Raw genomic sequence first — 17477 nt, forward strand, 5'->3', positions numbered from 1 at the left:
CCCCCGACCCGCAAGGGTCGGCCCGCTCGGGCTTGGGTTGGCCCGCGGGTTGAAAAACATATGTAAGCTAATTTATTATCTTTATTTATTATAATTTTGAAATAAAAATAGTACTTTACGTCCAACATAAGTATTCATTTATGTTCATTTATATTTAAAATATATATTTATGTATACATTTAATTGTAGAAAACTTTTTCGAAGTAAAATACTGAAGATATGAAATATTTTTTAATTTTTTAAAAAATTTTTGATGGGCCCGCGGGTTGGCCCGCCAAATCCGCAACCCGCCTTAGAATGAGTTGGGTTGGAAATTTCCTAACCCGCCAAGTTGGCGGGTTGGCTCGCCCCGCCCCCGCCAAATGGTTAGCCCGTCACGGGCCGACCCGCCCCACCACTAGTTAGCCCGTCTGACAGCTCTATCATAGGACCCTTCCCTATGACGACCTGACAAAGGAAATTTCTATTGGTGGCGGTAGATTGCTTCTCCAAGTGGGTGGAGGCTGAGCCATTGGCCAAGATAACCGAGCACATGGTCAAAAAATTCATCTGACAAAACATCATCTGTCGGTTCGGCATTCCGCGTCGGCTCGTGTCGGACAATGGGTGACAGTTCGTCGGAAGTAAGCTCGAGGAATAGTGCAAGGGGTATGGCATCGAACAATACTTCACGTTTGTGGCGTATCCCCAAAGCAATGGTCAAGCCGAAGTAGCCAACTGGGAGATACTCCGAATACTTCGGGCTCGGCTCGACCACATGGGTGGAAGCTGGGTGGACGAGCTGCCGGGAGTCTTGTGGGCCATCCGCACGACCCCTAAGGAGGGGACGGGAGTCACCCCGTTCCACCTGGTATACGGAGGCGAGGCGGTCGTCCCAGTCGAAGTCGGCGTAGAGTCCGCCTGGATCCAGAACTACGATGAGGATAACGCCGAGCGGAGGCAGCTGGAATTGGACTTGATCGACGAGGAGCGAGCCAAAGCATCCATCCGGCTAATGGCCTACAGGCAGAGAATGAAGCAGAACTACAACCGTCGCGTGGTTCCTCGAACATTCCAAGTGGACGACTTGGTGTGGAAGAAAGTCAAGCCGGTCGGGAACGTGGGCAAGTTGGAGGCTCCCTGGGTAGGACCGTTCAAAGTCATCGAGAAGCTCCGATCGGGAGCTTATTATTTGGAAGATGAGGATGGACGAAGGCTAGAGAGGCCATGGAGCGCAAACTACCTCCAGCCCTATCGGGCTGGATGAAAGGTGCGCTGATGTAATATACTTTGAAATATTCTGTTCGGATGTATTACTTGGTTGCAGGAATGAAAGCTATAAGAACAAAGGCACGATTTTGGTGCACCAAGCGAGTAGCAGCGTGATGCCGTGGCGAAGACCCCGAGCCGTTCAACCGGGAGTATATTATCCGAGCCCAATGCTCGATGGTGAAGACCCCGAGCCGTTCGGCCGGGAGTATATTATCCGAGCCCAATGCTCGATGGCGAAGACCCCGAGCCGTTCGGCGGGAAGTATATTATCCGATCCCGATGCTCGATGGCGAAGACCCCGAGCCGTTCGGCCGGGAATATATTATCCGAGTAACGCTCGATGGAGAAAACCCCGTGCCGTTCGGCCGGGAATATATTATTCGAGCTATAAGCTCACCATTGAAGACCGTCGAGCGGCGACGTTAAACTCTAGAGTCGGACCGACGACTATAAACCCCCCGGCTTGAAGACCGTCGAGCGGCCACGTTAAACTCTAGAGTCGGATCAGCGACTATAAACCCCCCGGCATGAAGACCGTCGAGCGGCGACGTTAAACTCTAGAGTCGGACCGACGACTATAAACCTCCCGGCTTGAAGATCGTCGAGCGGCGACATTAAACTCTAGAGTCGGACTGACGACTATAAACCCCCCGGCTTGAAGATCATCAAGCGACGACGTTAAACTCTATTGTCGGACCGGCGACTATAAATCCCCCGGCTTGAAGACCGTTGAGCTCCGACGTTACACTCTAGAGTCGGACCAGCGACTATAAATCCCCTGGCCGGAAGACTCTCTGGTGTAGACACGACAAGTCATACGGGCCCCGGCTCTGCGATAAAATAGTGATAATGTACTTCCGTCCGAATACATCGACGAGAAGGTACTCAAGGGGTCGGCATGTGAACCGAGCGGCCGCGCGGCCAAGTTACCAAAAGTACTTCGCGACCATTTAACGAAAATTCCAGTATAAGAAGTGAGGAGGGTCCATACGAGCGGCTTAGTTATAAACACGAGAAACGATTAACGAAAAGAAAGGGAGGAGACATAACGATTGTAGCTCGCGCTCTGATCGAGGACACAAGTATTGATAAAGTTAAATAAGTTAAATAACATGACATGATATATCCATTAAAAGCCTGGCCCTTAGAGCCGGTCGGAAGAGTTACAAAAAACACCAAGAAAATCACAAACTCTCCTCACTCCAGGGGCTCGAAGATGGACTCCGGAACGGATTCCAGCAGGTCGGCCATATCTGGGGGGGGGGGGATGGAGGTATCCTCTGGGAGATGACCCTTGGCCTTCAAGTATGCAGTGGTCGCCCGGATAGCCTCCTCGAAGGACAAGACGAGCCGATCGCTTAACTTGTTACCGAACTTGCCCCGATCGGAGGTAGTTCCGTCTCATCACTTCGAAGCGGTCGGACTCTCCGCCCTGATATTCCTTCAACGCCGCTCGGGATGAATCGAGAGATTCCTGAAGATCTTTCAGATCAGCTTGTAATTTAACTTCAGTGGCCAATCGACTCTCTTTCTCAGCGGCTAGCAAGTCGGTCAATTCCGTGACGCGCTGCTCCAGCGCTCGAACCTCCACCTTTATCGCGTCCAAATCAGCAACGACCCTATTTTTTCTGTTGGTGGCCACAGTGATCTGATGGTCGTGGGACTTGACTTGGTTTTCAAGTCCGGCCACCCTGGTTTCCAGGGCGGAAGATTTGCATTGTTCAGCTGCTAGCAGTTTTTCCATTTTGGCCAGCTCGGACTTGAGCGTGGCGTACAGGGGCCCCTTAGCCGGCACTCCAGAAATTTGGAGCTTCTTCAACTCCTCTTCCAGCTCGGGCAGACGATTGCTGACCGCAATGTTCTCCACCCAATGCTGCGTTCGGATGGATAACGTCAGTAACCTGATAAAGTCATCATGATAGCGCGTTAAGAAACATACCTCGGTGGCTTGCTGCATGTGGTTGTCTGCCAGCTGACCAGGAGTCATCAGGGCCACGCGAGCCCTCGCATCTTCCCACGTCTGGGCGAGCGGACCCCGAATGGTGACTTGGTGCTCGGGAGTGACAGGCTGATCTGCTGCTAAAAGGAACTCCTCGGTGGGGAGACGGAGGAAGAACTTGATCATTCGGCGACCACTCGGATCTGCTTGGGTAGAAACGGCTCGGCTGGAAGACTCGCCGATCAGTGCAGAAGTAAGTTCCGAGCGCTTGAGCTGAAGGCGGACCCGGGGCACGGAGCTAACGGGTGGTGCTCCAGTCGAGGGTGCTGGCTGGTCAAGCTGGGAGGGGGTCCGATCAGAAGAAATGGTCTCGTGCGCGGCAGGCAGTGGGTCGATTGCTTTTGGGAGGGCGTCGACTGGCCCAATCACCGGCTCAACGGGCGCAATGGCGGTCCGGCGACGTTTGCGAGTTATCAGTGGGGAATCGCCGGCCGATCGCTCCGCGTCCTCTGATGCGGGCTGCTGACCGGCCGAAGAAATATCATCCCCGGTCGCTCCAGTGGCGGCGCTCTGAGCGGCAGACTCTCGGGGCTCAGTTGGAGCCTCTTCACTTTCGCCCTCGTGCGAGCCGACCGGCACGATGCCTCGATCAGCCATCTCTTGGGCAGCCACCGCCTCAATCTCGGCGGCCTTCAACTTCAGCCGATCGGCAACCTTGGATCGCCACATGATGTCAGCTGTATAACAGAAGAATAAATCAGTTAGACCAAAAGGAAAAAGGACAAGGAGAGTGCTTACCCAAGCTGCTCGGAAGTTTTGTGCGGATCGGGCTCAAGCCAAAGACATACAACACCCCCTCATGAAGCAGTTTGTCGATATTGAACCTATGGTCGGCCAGTAGGTTAGCCGCATGAAGGTATTCCGGCTGGTTCTTGTACTTGCCGAGGTTAGGCGGGTCCGGCAGGGTGGTTTGCCACTTGGTGCGAAAGGAAGGCAGCTCGGGAAAACGAAGGTAAAAATAATTTTCCTTCCAGTGCTTGTTCGAGGTCGGCATCTTATCGAAGAAGACGAGGCCGATCCGCGACTGGAAAAGGAAAGTACCCCACTCGGACTGTTTTGGGTAGTAAAAGTAATGGAAAATTCTGGGGGTTAAGGGAATACCGTGCAGCTTGAAGAGGATTAATACACCGCACAGCAGCCTAAAAGAGTTAGGGACAAGTTGGCCGAGCGGGATGCGGAAATAATTGCAAACTTCCCGGATAAAGGAGTGTAGAGGGAAGCGCAGACCGGCCACAAATTGGTCGCGGAAGAAGCAAACTGTGCCGGTCGGCGGATTATGGGGCCGATCGGAAGAGGTAGCTAAAACTAGTCTATGGTCAGAAGGCAGTTCGAATTCGTTGAGGAAACGTCCAGCGTTAGTTTCGTCGAACCGGCTAAGCATGGTCATATACCACAGGCCAAGAGAAGAACCAGAAGGTTGCGAAGTGCTAGCCATCGACGGAATGGTAGCGAGGAAAGAAGAAACGATAAAAGGAGAATGAAAGAGTGGACAGAGGATCCAAATTATATTGAATGGGTATGGAGGCCACCAGAAAAGAAAAAACAGGAGAAAGCAAGGACAGGAGAAGGCTTACAAGGAACGGACCGTGAAGGAGGCGGCGGAAGTTCGTCAGAGCACCACGGCAAGCGGACACTGGGAGGATGGTCGCGGAAGGAATCGCCAAAAACGCAAAGGCAAGAGTGATAGAAGGAGGCTCAGTGCCGGCGCTTCTTAAACCCCGGTCTCGGTTCACCACAACCGTCCGATCCAGGTCATCGGAAGAAGCGAAGGCATCGGACCGTCGGATTTGAACCGACGCATGTTCCATCGAAGATTACGCCCCCGTCGTACGATGACGGCGGACTTGCCAGGTGTCGATCAGCGATTGAGCGACATTTAATGAGCGCCATTACCCGCGCGTGGGCAGCTTAATCGGGATTGACACGAATCCCGAGGAGACCCGACTACGCCGACTGCCCCGTAACAGTAGCACAACAAGCTACGGAGGGAGATCAAAACTGCAAGGCATAGCCATCAACTCGCCGATCGGCCTTGGGGGTGTCCTAGAGCCGATCAGAAATACACTTGCGGAAGTACTGAAGTGAATGTCGCTCGACCAGATTCATAGTCCAGTCAGTCGGACTTGGCGCCTCCTTCGACTAGACTTGAAGGGGAGGCATGTGATCCGGTAGTAAGGACGGGGGATCCTCGTCAGCGGGGGTCAACGACACGTGGAGGTGAGAGGGCAACATGGTCAGCCTGGAGATCGGCCGACCGGACGGAGCAGGCCTATCGACAGGGCCCTGCAGCCCGATCGGCCGGGAATTCTCCGAACCGAATGGAGGACAACCTGACTAGGGGTCGGGTTTTCGATGCTCAAGATGAAGAGGTTTCAAGGGTCAAGAGGGCTCATCGTCCGGCTGGCGCGCAAGGCAACACGGGCAGGAGCAGTCTCAGCTGAGCATATGACCAATGCAGGAGTAATATGCTTGCCGCTCGGAACAGACATGACCCGCAAGAGGACAAAGGAGACAGGACAGCATCATCCTCGAGACACCTGCCGCCGACAAACAGCAGAGTTGGCGGCTGAGCCGTACACAGAATCGTACGGTGGAAGCTTCCACCGTCACATCCGGGATATGCTCGGACGATTGCGGAATGACACCAGAGGCACTTTTCTGACACAGGCTTGTTAAGGTATGTTTGGGGAAGCATGCACACGTTGGGAAACATGCCCGCGCTTCCCCGGGGTCTTATATAAAGACCCTAGACGTCGACGAAGGTATGCGCAACTATTTACTGTAGCTACGTTACTCTGCCTCGTTCGTTGCCTAACTTGAGCGTCGGAGGGCCGTCGCCGGGAACCCCTCCCGGCTCGGTTTCTTTGCAGGATCGTCGGAGAACCACATCACCAGTCGGAGACATCGGAGCGTGCCATGTCCCCGGCGTCCGTCAACTCAGCGCTAGGACAGGATCAATAAATTTTATATGCTTTTATATTTTTAAATATATGAATATATGAGTGGGTGGGATGTTCGAAAATAATTTAAACATCTAATGGTATATTAACGGTTGAAAATTAAATTAATTGATTTTTTTCAATAATGATATGTTTTCCAGAGGTGTAGTAGGTAATAATGAGTTGATGATGTGACCAAAGATGAAATTACTCGTCCCCAATGTCCTCGTCGCATCCAACGATGAGTTGATGATGTTGCTTGATATGATTGTATCCAGCATATGACAAAGAAATTTCAGCACCTAACATGGCCGTATCGTGTCTAAGTTTAAAATCTAAACTGAATCAAATTATCAAAAATAATCAATATTTATCTTTAAAAAATTATTTTTTTTAATAATTACCGATTCATTCACATTAATTCAATTTAACTTAATTTACGTGTGTCTGTTTTATTGGCATGCCACTACACAGTTAATTTGCCCCTTTATGTTTTGAAAATTACAGTAGGGCCTATTTATAACATATACATTCATAGCCGCTAGCCAGTCATGGGGCTGTGTTTTGACCAGAACATAAACCGTAGCAGCTGCTGCCGTCGCGGGTTTCGCTCTCGAGCCCCCATCCGCCGCTTTCCCCTTTTAAACCCTCGTCCCTGTGGTTTACAGGGAGGCGAAACCACCCAAGTGCCCGCCGAATGGGATCACGATCAACCGGAGGGAGAGCGGCGGAGGAAGAGGTGCCGAACACGGAGCTCTACGCCCGCCTCCAAGTCTCGCCGTCGGCGTCCGCTGAGGAAATCCGTAAAGCGTTCCTTTACTGGTCGGGGGTGGCTCACCCCGACAAGCACCTCGACCCCCAGGTTGGTTGATCTCTTTACGATGCTGACTCCTCGTTGGGATTCTCACTTGTTGATGGTTGCGTTGTCGATCCAAGCACAGGCCTATTCCTTTTTTCGCTTTTGTTTTCGTTTTGTATCCCCTATGATGGATCATGCCCAGGAGGTACGAGTGTGAACACGGATAAATTGGTTGGTTCTCGTCTTGTCTTTGTAGCAATATGCGATTAAGAGGAAGATTTGTGAAGGTTTGATCTAAAAAAATGAACCGAGAATGACTAGCATTTCACCAATTGCTGCGTCTACCGTACTTATGGCTTCTGTCAATGACCTATTTCACTTTTCGGTACAAGCTATCAAACAAGACTAGTGTTGAAATTCGTGGTTGAAGAGGACCTGTGAATGATAAAAAAATAGTATATTTGTGGGCTGAACTTTGAACTGCAGTGCTGTAGATACCGAAAGTTGAATGTTTAAAATGGCTTACTGTTCTGAGCCTCTCGATATCTTTCTCCTGCCATGTCTGCTATCATAAGGAAATTTTTGGGCTACCCTGTAGGGTCCTATGGTTTTGCTGCATAAAAGTGGTGTAAAGTGAGGATAAATTCATGCATTGTTCAATTGTTGGTAAAAAATGTTAGTTCAATGCAATCTAACTTGGATAACATTAAGGAAATAGGCTTCAATTATAAACTGAGTTGGCAGAAGTGCAAGAAATTGGATAATATTAGTTGTGAGAAATTAGTAGACTATGCATAGAGCTTTTTCTTTGTAATTTATTTGATAAAAATGTTCTCTTTTATCTGTGTGCATGTATGTTTTTATGTCAAATTATGAAACTTAGCATCACCCTCCAAGGTTTGCCCAACGCATATCCATGTAAGAAGATTAGAGATTCCATCAAACAATAGTCAAGACGATCACAAGACACTGACAATATTATTAAGGTTATAGTATGTATATCTGATCTCTAATAGTTGGGATTCATGTTTTTTTTTTTGGTAATGGTTTAATAGTTTTTGTTCATAGATAAAAACATAAACATCAAGGTGGAACAATGTCTGCTACCTAGGTAGATTCTTTTCTTTCAAGAAATCAACTGTGAAACTAACTTGAAAGCTCCTCTATGTAAAATACTCTGAAGTGTCTTTTCTTTTTTTCGCCCTTACCATCACCAACCACAATATTCTACATATGAGATAAGCCATATTTTTCTCCTTTTAATCTCAAATGGAGGTGTCAATTTTTAGACTGTCATACCATCCTCCAAATTGTTCAAGCGGCTCTGTATTGGATTTATTGATTTTAAAGGTTTCTTTTAGTTGAAGGATGTTGCTACGGAAAATTTTCGTCAAATTGTTGAAGCATATGACATCTTGAACGATCCAGACAAAAGACAAATCTATGATATTTATGGTATGGAAGGCCTAAGTTCAGGCTTGGAACTTGGGCCCCACCTGAATAAAGTAGATGAACTAAAGGAAGAATTGGAAAAACTAAAGCGTCACAAGGAACATGAAAAGGCACTCGCTCACTCTGGAGCTTCAGTTATGCTTCTTGGGAGATTATCCTTACCTGATTACCTGGAGGGTGGTCGCATTATTAATCGGTAATCTTTATTATTATTGTTTTTTAATGTTTTTGTACTCTCTTCTGCATTCAATTGATCTTTTTGTTGTTTGTAGTTACATGCTTTTGAATTTAAGATTTTCCTGCTATAGTTGCAGAATATCATTCATGATATGAGGAAACCTTTTAACTGCTTCTATAGTATTTAAGTTGTTGTAGATATGCATGCTTTCATGTTGTACACACGTATTTTAGAAAACAGCTTCAGTTGTAAATATACATGCTTGCATGTTGCATATGTGAATATTAGAAAACTTCCACCATCTAAACACAGTGGTAATTGAATGACTTGGTCCTGCTTCTTATTGATTTTATGAATAAATTGGCTCCCTAAATATTCTCACATTTCATTTCTCAACCACCAAATCATTTCTAGTCTCTAGCTTATGAATTAGTATTATTGAATTAGTATTATTGTTTTTTGTTTTAGCAAAACTGTCTTTGCTAGAGTCCACAACATTTGAAATAATTCCTGTTGTACGTAATCAATGGTGTTGTCTGGCTTTTAATCTTTCCTCTGTAACTTACAGAATGGAAATGGCTAGTGACTTTCAATCACAAATATCCAAGCGAAACATTGTTTCTGTTAATGGACGATTTGTTGTTTCTGGTGAAAGTGGTCAAGGTTCAGCAACTGTTGTGTTTAGGCACTATGTTTCTCCTGCTACCGAAGTCGATTTTAGGGCAACAGCTGGTCTACGGTCACTCATTGGTTTCCAAGCATCTCGGTAATCTATTTTATATTTGTTGATCTTTTAGTTTCTTATGATTCTTCTTATCTTGTTTCTAATGGTTTGTATTTGTAATATCATTATTTTTTTCAGTCAACTTTCAAATCATTCAACAGCATCTTCAGGGTTTATGGTTTCTTTAGGAGATGGATCAGTCAATCTTTCTAATACCTGGGGTCGTCAACTATCAGAAACGAGCTCAGGAAATGTATGTCTGTGATATAATACTTTTAATTTCCTCACCATTTTATGATTAGATACTTCACTCTTCTTTCGGTTGAAAAAGTTGCTGTATGATTGTGGGTTTTGGATGGGTGGTATTAGCACAGGGATCTTGATTTTAACCTTTTGTTTACTTGAAAAGAGAGGATAGAAGAGAAAATGAGAAAATGAGAAAATGACAACTTTCATTCGTTCTGTCTTCTCCAAGATAGGCAGGGTTAAACCAGTCTTTTTAATGTTTTTTCTCCCTCTATACCCTCTTCTACCCACTTTTGGAATGAACCAAAAATAGGGAAAAGAGATTCAATTTTTTTTTTCCTCCCTTTTTGTTTTCCCATTGAAGATAAGAAATGACTACTTTCCCTCCTTTATTTGGGCACCTTTCCTCAGGTAGGCATAACTTAGATGACAAATGATGAGCAACGAAACTAACAAAATCTGCAATGTAGAAAAATGCCTAGCGAAAGCTACTTTGATTATCAAAGATAAGCCATGAATGCACTAGTGCACAAAATGCTAATCTATTTTATTCTTTGTTAAGTTCCCTTCGTCCTTGCTATCTTGCTGAACTTATCCGCATCTATCTCCTAGAGTAGAAGTTGATGATTAATGGGTCTCATGACATAGAGAGGCCTCTCCTCTCAAGTTCTCCTGTATAGTTATATTGATTCAATTGATAACCTATTGAGTCATCTTTTCTCATTGGCTGCTGCACTTCATCATCTATGGTGTCAAATGTCTCGATAACCCTAACATCTTTGCCTCTCTTATCATCTTCAATGTTGCCAATGCCATTGGCCATCCAAACATTGATTGGTGCAAGGTCCACCGCATGGAGACCATCTGAATCAATGATCATTCCACGAGCTCCGACATTAAGCAACCTCTTGTTGCAAGTCGAGTGTAGTTTTGATGCAAGATCTAGAGCGGAAAGATCCCCTTGCATCCTACAACTCAACCAATCACCTTCAACAAACATAATCCCCCACAAGCATCCTCCTCTTTGTGCTAGCTTGGCCTCCTAGCCACTTACATCAGCAAGCCACCACACTTTGAGGTTCTCTCTCCCCCCACATGGCTCGATTATTAACTTTCATTCCCCTCCACTATCATTGAAAGCAAGGAGAGATCCGATGGTGAGCTCGTTCCCTCTCAAATCTCTCTTATACTCTTTCCCAATTGATTCTTGACACACCTTTTGCAGCCGTGCATACTCATTTGACCACATGTAGAACTACTTGTTAGTAGACTCACCTAAGCGCCACCAACATGATGGAACTCCTATTGTTCTTTCCCTTCCTTTCCACATCCCCATGAGGCTCACTTGAATATACAATTTTCTTTTGTTTTCTAGGTTAAATTACTTTAGCTACCTGCGAATGAAATGCCGCTCGGCATTAACGGTTTTTACCGTTACGTCGGGGAGGCGAAACCAGCACGTCACGCACGCTCGTCTTGAGCAGCATGGATGCATCGCCGCATGTCGCCGGTGCCGCTGAAGGCGTTGTGGGGCGCCTGATGTCGTCGGAGGCCTCGCAACGGGACGTTTCTGGTAGAGCTGAAAGTGTCGCCGGACGCCTTCGGCGCCGTCGGAGGCATCTGCGGGGTATCGGAGTCGTCGTAGGCGCACACGTGTTGCTGGTCTCGGGGCGTCGAGGGCATTTAGGGTTTAAGTTTACTATACAAAATTAATATTACAACTTAAATAAATCAAACAATTCTTACTGAAGTGTGATATTTGAAAGAGGCTTTCATTAACCATAATTAAATTATTTCAATAAAATATAAAAAATATATTTAAAATAAAAAAATTAATAAATTTTATTAAATAATATTCTGAAATTATTTTTAATGTTTTAAATTTTATTTAAAAATTCTAATTTTTTTTTGAAAAATTCTAATTTTTTTTTAAAAAAAATTCAAATTTTTTTATAAAAATTCTAATAAATCAAATTTATATTCTGATATTTTAAAAAAAATTATTTTCTATATTTTTTTACTATTTTAATGTTTAATTGATATTCTATTTTAAATATATATTATTTAAATTATTAAATAAATAAATAGTTAATTTATATAATTATTATATATAAAATAGTATTTTATATTAATTTATATAATTATGATTATTTAATCTGAATATTAGAGAATTATAAAAGTTACCTAAGCAAAATATTACAAGAACCAATGCTTCCATCTGATTCATGTCACTTCTTTTAGTATTAGTAAGGTAATATAGTATGATATATCAATTTTAATTCAAGTTATTGATAGACCAATTTTCTTTAAAAATACTATATTTAATTATTTTTTTAACAATATTAAGTTGTTTAATAATTGAGAACTTATATAAAATCAATATACAACTTATTTTTAAATTATATACAATCAATATATTTATCTAATAATTACTATATATAAATAAAAAAAATACCGAAACGTTATCGGCACAACACGACACGATATCGAAACCGTATCGTTCCGGTCTGGGACCGAAATCTCGGCACGGGTCAAAATTTTAAACCTTGTTAGCTACTACAATGACCTGCATCTTATCATTTGATCCCATTGTAAAAAAAGTGCTAAATAAACAACTTTCTAATTATCTTGTTAGGTAAATTCTCTTGTGGCCTGTTAGGCCGATTCTCTCCTAATCATCGAGATATGATTTCTGAATTTAGATGAGCAATTTCTTCTTCTAGCATCACAACAACCTTTTGATTTTGTAGTTATTCTTTTCTTTCTTTTGAACTCTTCTTTTTTTTTTTTTTTAAATTATGACATGTGGGGACTCTTGTTCAATTTTATTGAAGCAATTGGTAGTCGTGTATGACTCGACATAACACCAATACCAGGTGGAAGAGAGCATGATTCTACTTGCAACTTGACCGTTGGAACCACTGACATAATTCAAACTAGAGACAGGAGCATGGTTCTGTCCATAATGTTGGAGCCATGTGAAAGTGAGCACAACTCTACTCATAATCTGGCCACCAAAATTTCTACAATATAAAGTCAAAACCAAGTGGAGGGAGCACACTCAAGTCAACTAATAAAACCACAACGATAACAGCTACTTGCCTCTGTTTGCCATCTTATTGATAACGTACTCCATCAACAATCTCCGGAGCTTTACTGATCGAGATCAAGGGATCATTTTGGTTGAATGCTCCAATAACTACACTTTTTTTTTTCCCATTCGTGTTTAAAATAATATGTCCACATAGTTAAGTAGTTACAGGTACCAAGCTCAGTTTATCCTTAACATTTAAAGCACATAAGGGGCTCTTGGGCCTGCTATCTCCTGTAATCAATGACATTGAAAACCAAAATTTCTGTTTGATAACTCAGGACATGAATTGATTGTTCTTTTTATTTGCACATTGAATTTTGCAATCTATTATTTTTTTTCAGATACAACTTGTTTTGGGAACAAAATCAGCCATTAGCGTTGGATGGCAAAAGAAAGAGAAAAAAGTTACAGCTGCTGGTGCAATAAAGGTGCATCATTCTTACTTTATCTCCTTTTGTTTCTTTCTCGTGAAACCTGTTACAACTTCCTACCATTCCTATCATTATTGCACTTTTTTACTTCCATATATATATATACATGCCAATTTCCCCCCTACATAAATCAAGTACTCAGGTGTTCAGTGTATGCACTATTTTAGTTCTCTAACTTTTGCTATGAGCATTAGCATCGTGAACATTTAATGATTATGTACCATTTTTGCATTCTTCACTTTGTGTGCTACATTAGCTGTTATTTTGTTCTCTGGTGACCTAATTAAACGGGAGACTCATCTGATTGAGTTGTAGATGAAGATTAGACCAAATTTGATGACCTGAGTTTTATTGGATTTGTATGGTTGATATGTAAAATTTAACTAATTTTTTTTGACAAACTAATGAACTGGCTACAAACTGTTTGACAATAATCCATATTGCAGTTGCAACCCGACCATGTAATGTAGACACGCTCAGCTATGAATTATGTTGATGACTGGCTGTCAAACCAAGGTTATCTAATCTGAGATCCTACTTAGAAATGGCGAAGGATTCATTTGTTCTGGTCAGATGGTTGGGGTAGAGGATTGTAAGATAATGAATTTATATTATTTGGAGATTTAGAATTATTCATAAATTAACTTTGAATATATACTATTATCATTGTGCATTTCTTAATTTACATAATTTTAACATTATAAAGTATGATCCATGTAGCAAAAAATAGTGTAATATGACAATTGAAAGTTAGCTAACTTGCAGTATTTTCTGAATAAGTATGATGCTACTAAAGTGTTTTATTTATCTAACCTATAAACTGTGGACTTTTTCTGCTAGTTGGAAGTTAAAAAAACTTCTCATACAATCCAATTTTTTTGGATGATATAATGAATAGACTTTTTATTGCATGACAAAATTGTAAAATGCCTTTGTTAACGTAAAGCTATACTACCAAGTCATGAGTGTGCAATCAAAATCCTATCTTGGAATGATGAGGGAACACAGAATCAATTGTAGGTTTGTGAGATTGACGCGCCATCAAGATCCTTGAGATTTGTAATGTTTAGGTCAGTTTAGGCTATAGGGTTGTAAGATCCTAAGATCCAGATTGCAAACACTATTACCATATGTTCTACTGTCAATGCACTATCACTGTTGACTGTTAATCTGATGAGGAAACACTGTTCACCACCATCTGATAACCCAGATTCACAGTGGGAGCAGTACTTGCTTGGATAATGAGCCACAAACAAGAACAAGATTGGTAGTGAAGAGCAGGACACGCACCATGAAGAGATAACAGTGCACTCTGCTGTGAGCAATAGCAGCAGATTGTGGAAGATGATGTGGTTACTTATACAAGCCATCTAAGAATAGACCTCGAGATGAGCAAAGGCTGACAATGCAGTCATTGTAATTGACTCAGCAACAAAGTGATTGTAAATTATTGCAAAACAGATGATTTCTTTCCTATAGTTATTATCCACTTAATTATTGACTTGCTGTGTCTGACAAAGGAAGAACTTTGTGACAATCTAGTGATGGAACAATAGGAGTAACAACCAAGATGATCAAATCAACAAAATGAGAGAAATTTTGGTTGTCTAAGGCGTTTTCAGGTATTAACTCATCATTTTTTGCAAATATAACAGTGATTGTAGCCATCAAAGAGAAATCACATATTCACAATGACACTGAATATACCATGTAATATTTGTTCAATTGTAATTATAGCCACGTAATACATAAATATGATATTCAAACTCATGAAGCTGCAAGAGATTTCCTATATTTAGTATTTAGAAGAGTCGTAGTCATCATCACTTCATTGCCATTAAGGTGTGTTACTCTCAACCTATATGGATCTCGTCCCTCCATTGAACTTGATACTATGTCCCTTATAGATCTAATTAAGATTGTAAGTGCCATTTTGTAGTTCTTGAAACACACAACGCAAAAATCATTTAGAAAGGAAATCAGCATAAAGACAACTTCAGCTCTACTAATATCTTTCTCTTAGCTAGTTTGCCTCTGCTTCATCTTTGCAATAAGGTTTCAGTGTTGAACCAAGTTGAGAATGGCAAGAATACTTGCAGTGGTAAATACTGTTGGTTGTTAACAGTGAAATCTTTGTTAGGTCAGACATTGAAAGTTTGGCTTAGAAGATTTTTAAACTTGAATCAAATTACATTTTATATAATCTTCTTTCTCTACTATAGCTTGAACTCTAATATATTTAACTAAAATCAGTGTCTTGTTACAATTAATAGGGAAAAATTATGGTTTATTTTTGCTGGTAGTCCCCTCTATCTAATTTTATTATTTATCAATGAACACTTTTTAGACCTTGTATTTCATGATATTTACAGTTAGATTCCTAGTGTTTTGCCCACATTGGTCCCACAAACCTTATTTTGCATGTCATTGGATCACTCGTGATGGATTGCTACTAGGCCAACCTCCTAGCTCACCCTTTGCATATTGATGTACTTGATGGTGAAGACTGTTTGCCTCACTTGTGACTATCTAACCATACAAGAAATAGGATTATAAATTCATGTCCATAGGTTTAAGATAAATTTTGATATTGGCCATTTAGGCCTAATGGAGTGATCAACCTTTTTCATCTAGGCTTGAGATTGGCGTCGATAGTGTTTTTTAAAACTAAATGTTAAAACATATTATTGGTAAAACCATATATCTATCAAATAAAACATTTACACGGCAAAAATAATTTGGTAAAATTAAGAATTGTTCACAAAGATACAGAAGCTCATTTGAGGCAGCAAAGTCAAAGTGAAGAAGGAAGCATAATTCAAGCAGGCTAAAACACAAGCAATACCCTCAGTAGAGATGGTTCCATCCAAAGCAATATTTATCTGCTTTTCCTCCCTTTTGTTCTTTTTGTTTTTTGGATATTTTTGTTCTTGAAATTATTTGTTTGCCTGAAGTGATCTGTCTAAATTTTCTACAGTTAGGAATAGGTCTTTCTGAGGCTTCAGCCCAATATACACGACATTTGTCGGAGAAGTCACATTGCCTTGTTGCTGGTTACCTTGGAAGGTGACTATGCTTTGATCTATCTATGGACTCTTTAAGATAAAAATATGCAAATTTGTGTGCATTTTATATAATTTGGTTTGTGTCATTTTAGATTCAGTTTATTTAGATTAGATTTATTTCTGGTGCTGGCAGGGCACATACAATGCATGATATTATTTTAGATTGTATTGAACTAGGTGTATACACACACTTGTACTTTATTCATTTTTTTTATCTTACTACTTGTTTTTGTAGTATTATCATTATTCATGGTACATATTTACACACCTTCTGTGCTCATAGACACGAGTCATAATTAACTATTATGACTTTAATTGGTTCTAGGAAAATTATTTCATTCATATAATTCATAAGATTTAATCAAATTTTAACATTGCAATAGATTTGTATTATTCTTTTCGAAATATTATTTCTTGATGCTCTAGGGTTTAGTTGAGTCAATATAGGCTTAATCTACTGAACACTGAACAGTTTCGCATGTGCATTATGCTTTGTTGATCTACTTGTTTATTTATGCATTGCACGAGAACAAAATGAAATTTAATATATAAATAAGAGAAACTGTCTTTTTTGTTTTCAAAATTTATATTGTGGAGGCGAACAAACTGTTCTTAATATGGTGCATAGCATCTCATGGATCATACTTAATATTTTGCTTGTGAGTTGGAGGTTTGATTGTTCTGGCTGAACTGGTAGATTTTTCCCTTGAGTCCGTAGAAATGTCACCATCCATTTTTTTTTTTTGACTAATTGCTCTTTTTAACACTACTAACTCTACTGTTTTCCTTTCATATAGTAGGGAATTATAGAAATATGTAAAAGTTCTTGGATTTGAAAACTGCCTGTTTTGTAAACGTTAATTCAGTTTGACTTTTAAAACAGTACACTTGATTTTGAAATTGGGGGTGGCAGAAGGCTATCTAACTCCAGTACTGTACGAGCTATCTACAACGTTGGAATTGAGGTGATTGTCTTTATGTATTCAAGTTATTTCTTTTCAGGTCATGTTTTTCTGCAATTGCTGTTTCTCCTGCAAAGTAGTAGAATCAATAACCATTATTGGCAGGAAGGTGACTTGAAAATGCCTAAACCATCTGTGTGGTGAAAGTTAATACAAATAGGGACTTCTAGTTTTCTTTTGTAAATAATCTCAATTAGCCGAACTTATGTTAAGCACTGATTATGTTTTGCAATCAACACTTGTCGCTCATTATATAATCCATCTACCGTTTACAAGATCTGCAACAACTAGAAAATAAGAGTAGTTATGAGGTACAGTTTGTTCCAGTTCATTTTTG

General features: G+C 41.4%; 1 protein-coding gene across 1 annotated transcript in view; it reads left to right on the forward strand.

The window, feature by feature from the left end:
- The first annotated feature begins 6742 nt into the window (after positions 1-6742).
- LOC121970056 (chaperone protein dnaJ 13-like) overlaps positions 6743-17477 on the forward strand; it is a 34147-nt gene continuing 23412 nt past the window's right edge. Inside the window, exons 1-7 of the mRNA XM_042520463.1 lie at positions 6743-7051; positions 8350-8636; positions 9187-9384; positions 9481-9595; positions 13024-13110; positions 16091-16179; positions 17062-17143. Coding sequence (XP_042376397.1) covers positions 6887-7051; positions 8350-8636; positions 9187-9384; positions 9481-9595; positions 13024-13110; positions 16091-16179; positions 17062-17143 — 1023 coding nt within the window. The 5' untranslated portion in view covers positions 6743-6886. The remainder of the gene's footprint in view (positions 7052-8349; positions 8637-9186; positions 9385-9480; positions 9596-13023; positions 13111-16090; positions 16180-17061; positions 17144-17477) is intronic.

This window comes from Zingiber officinale, chromosome 4A (assembly GCF_018446385.1).
Source record: "Zingiber officinale cultivar Zhangliang chromosome 4A, Zo_v1.1, whole genome shotgun sequence".
NCBI classification, from domain to species: Eukaryota; Viridiplantae; Streptophyta; class Magnoliopsida; order Zingiberales; family Zingiberaceae; genus Zingiber; species Zingiber officinale.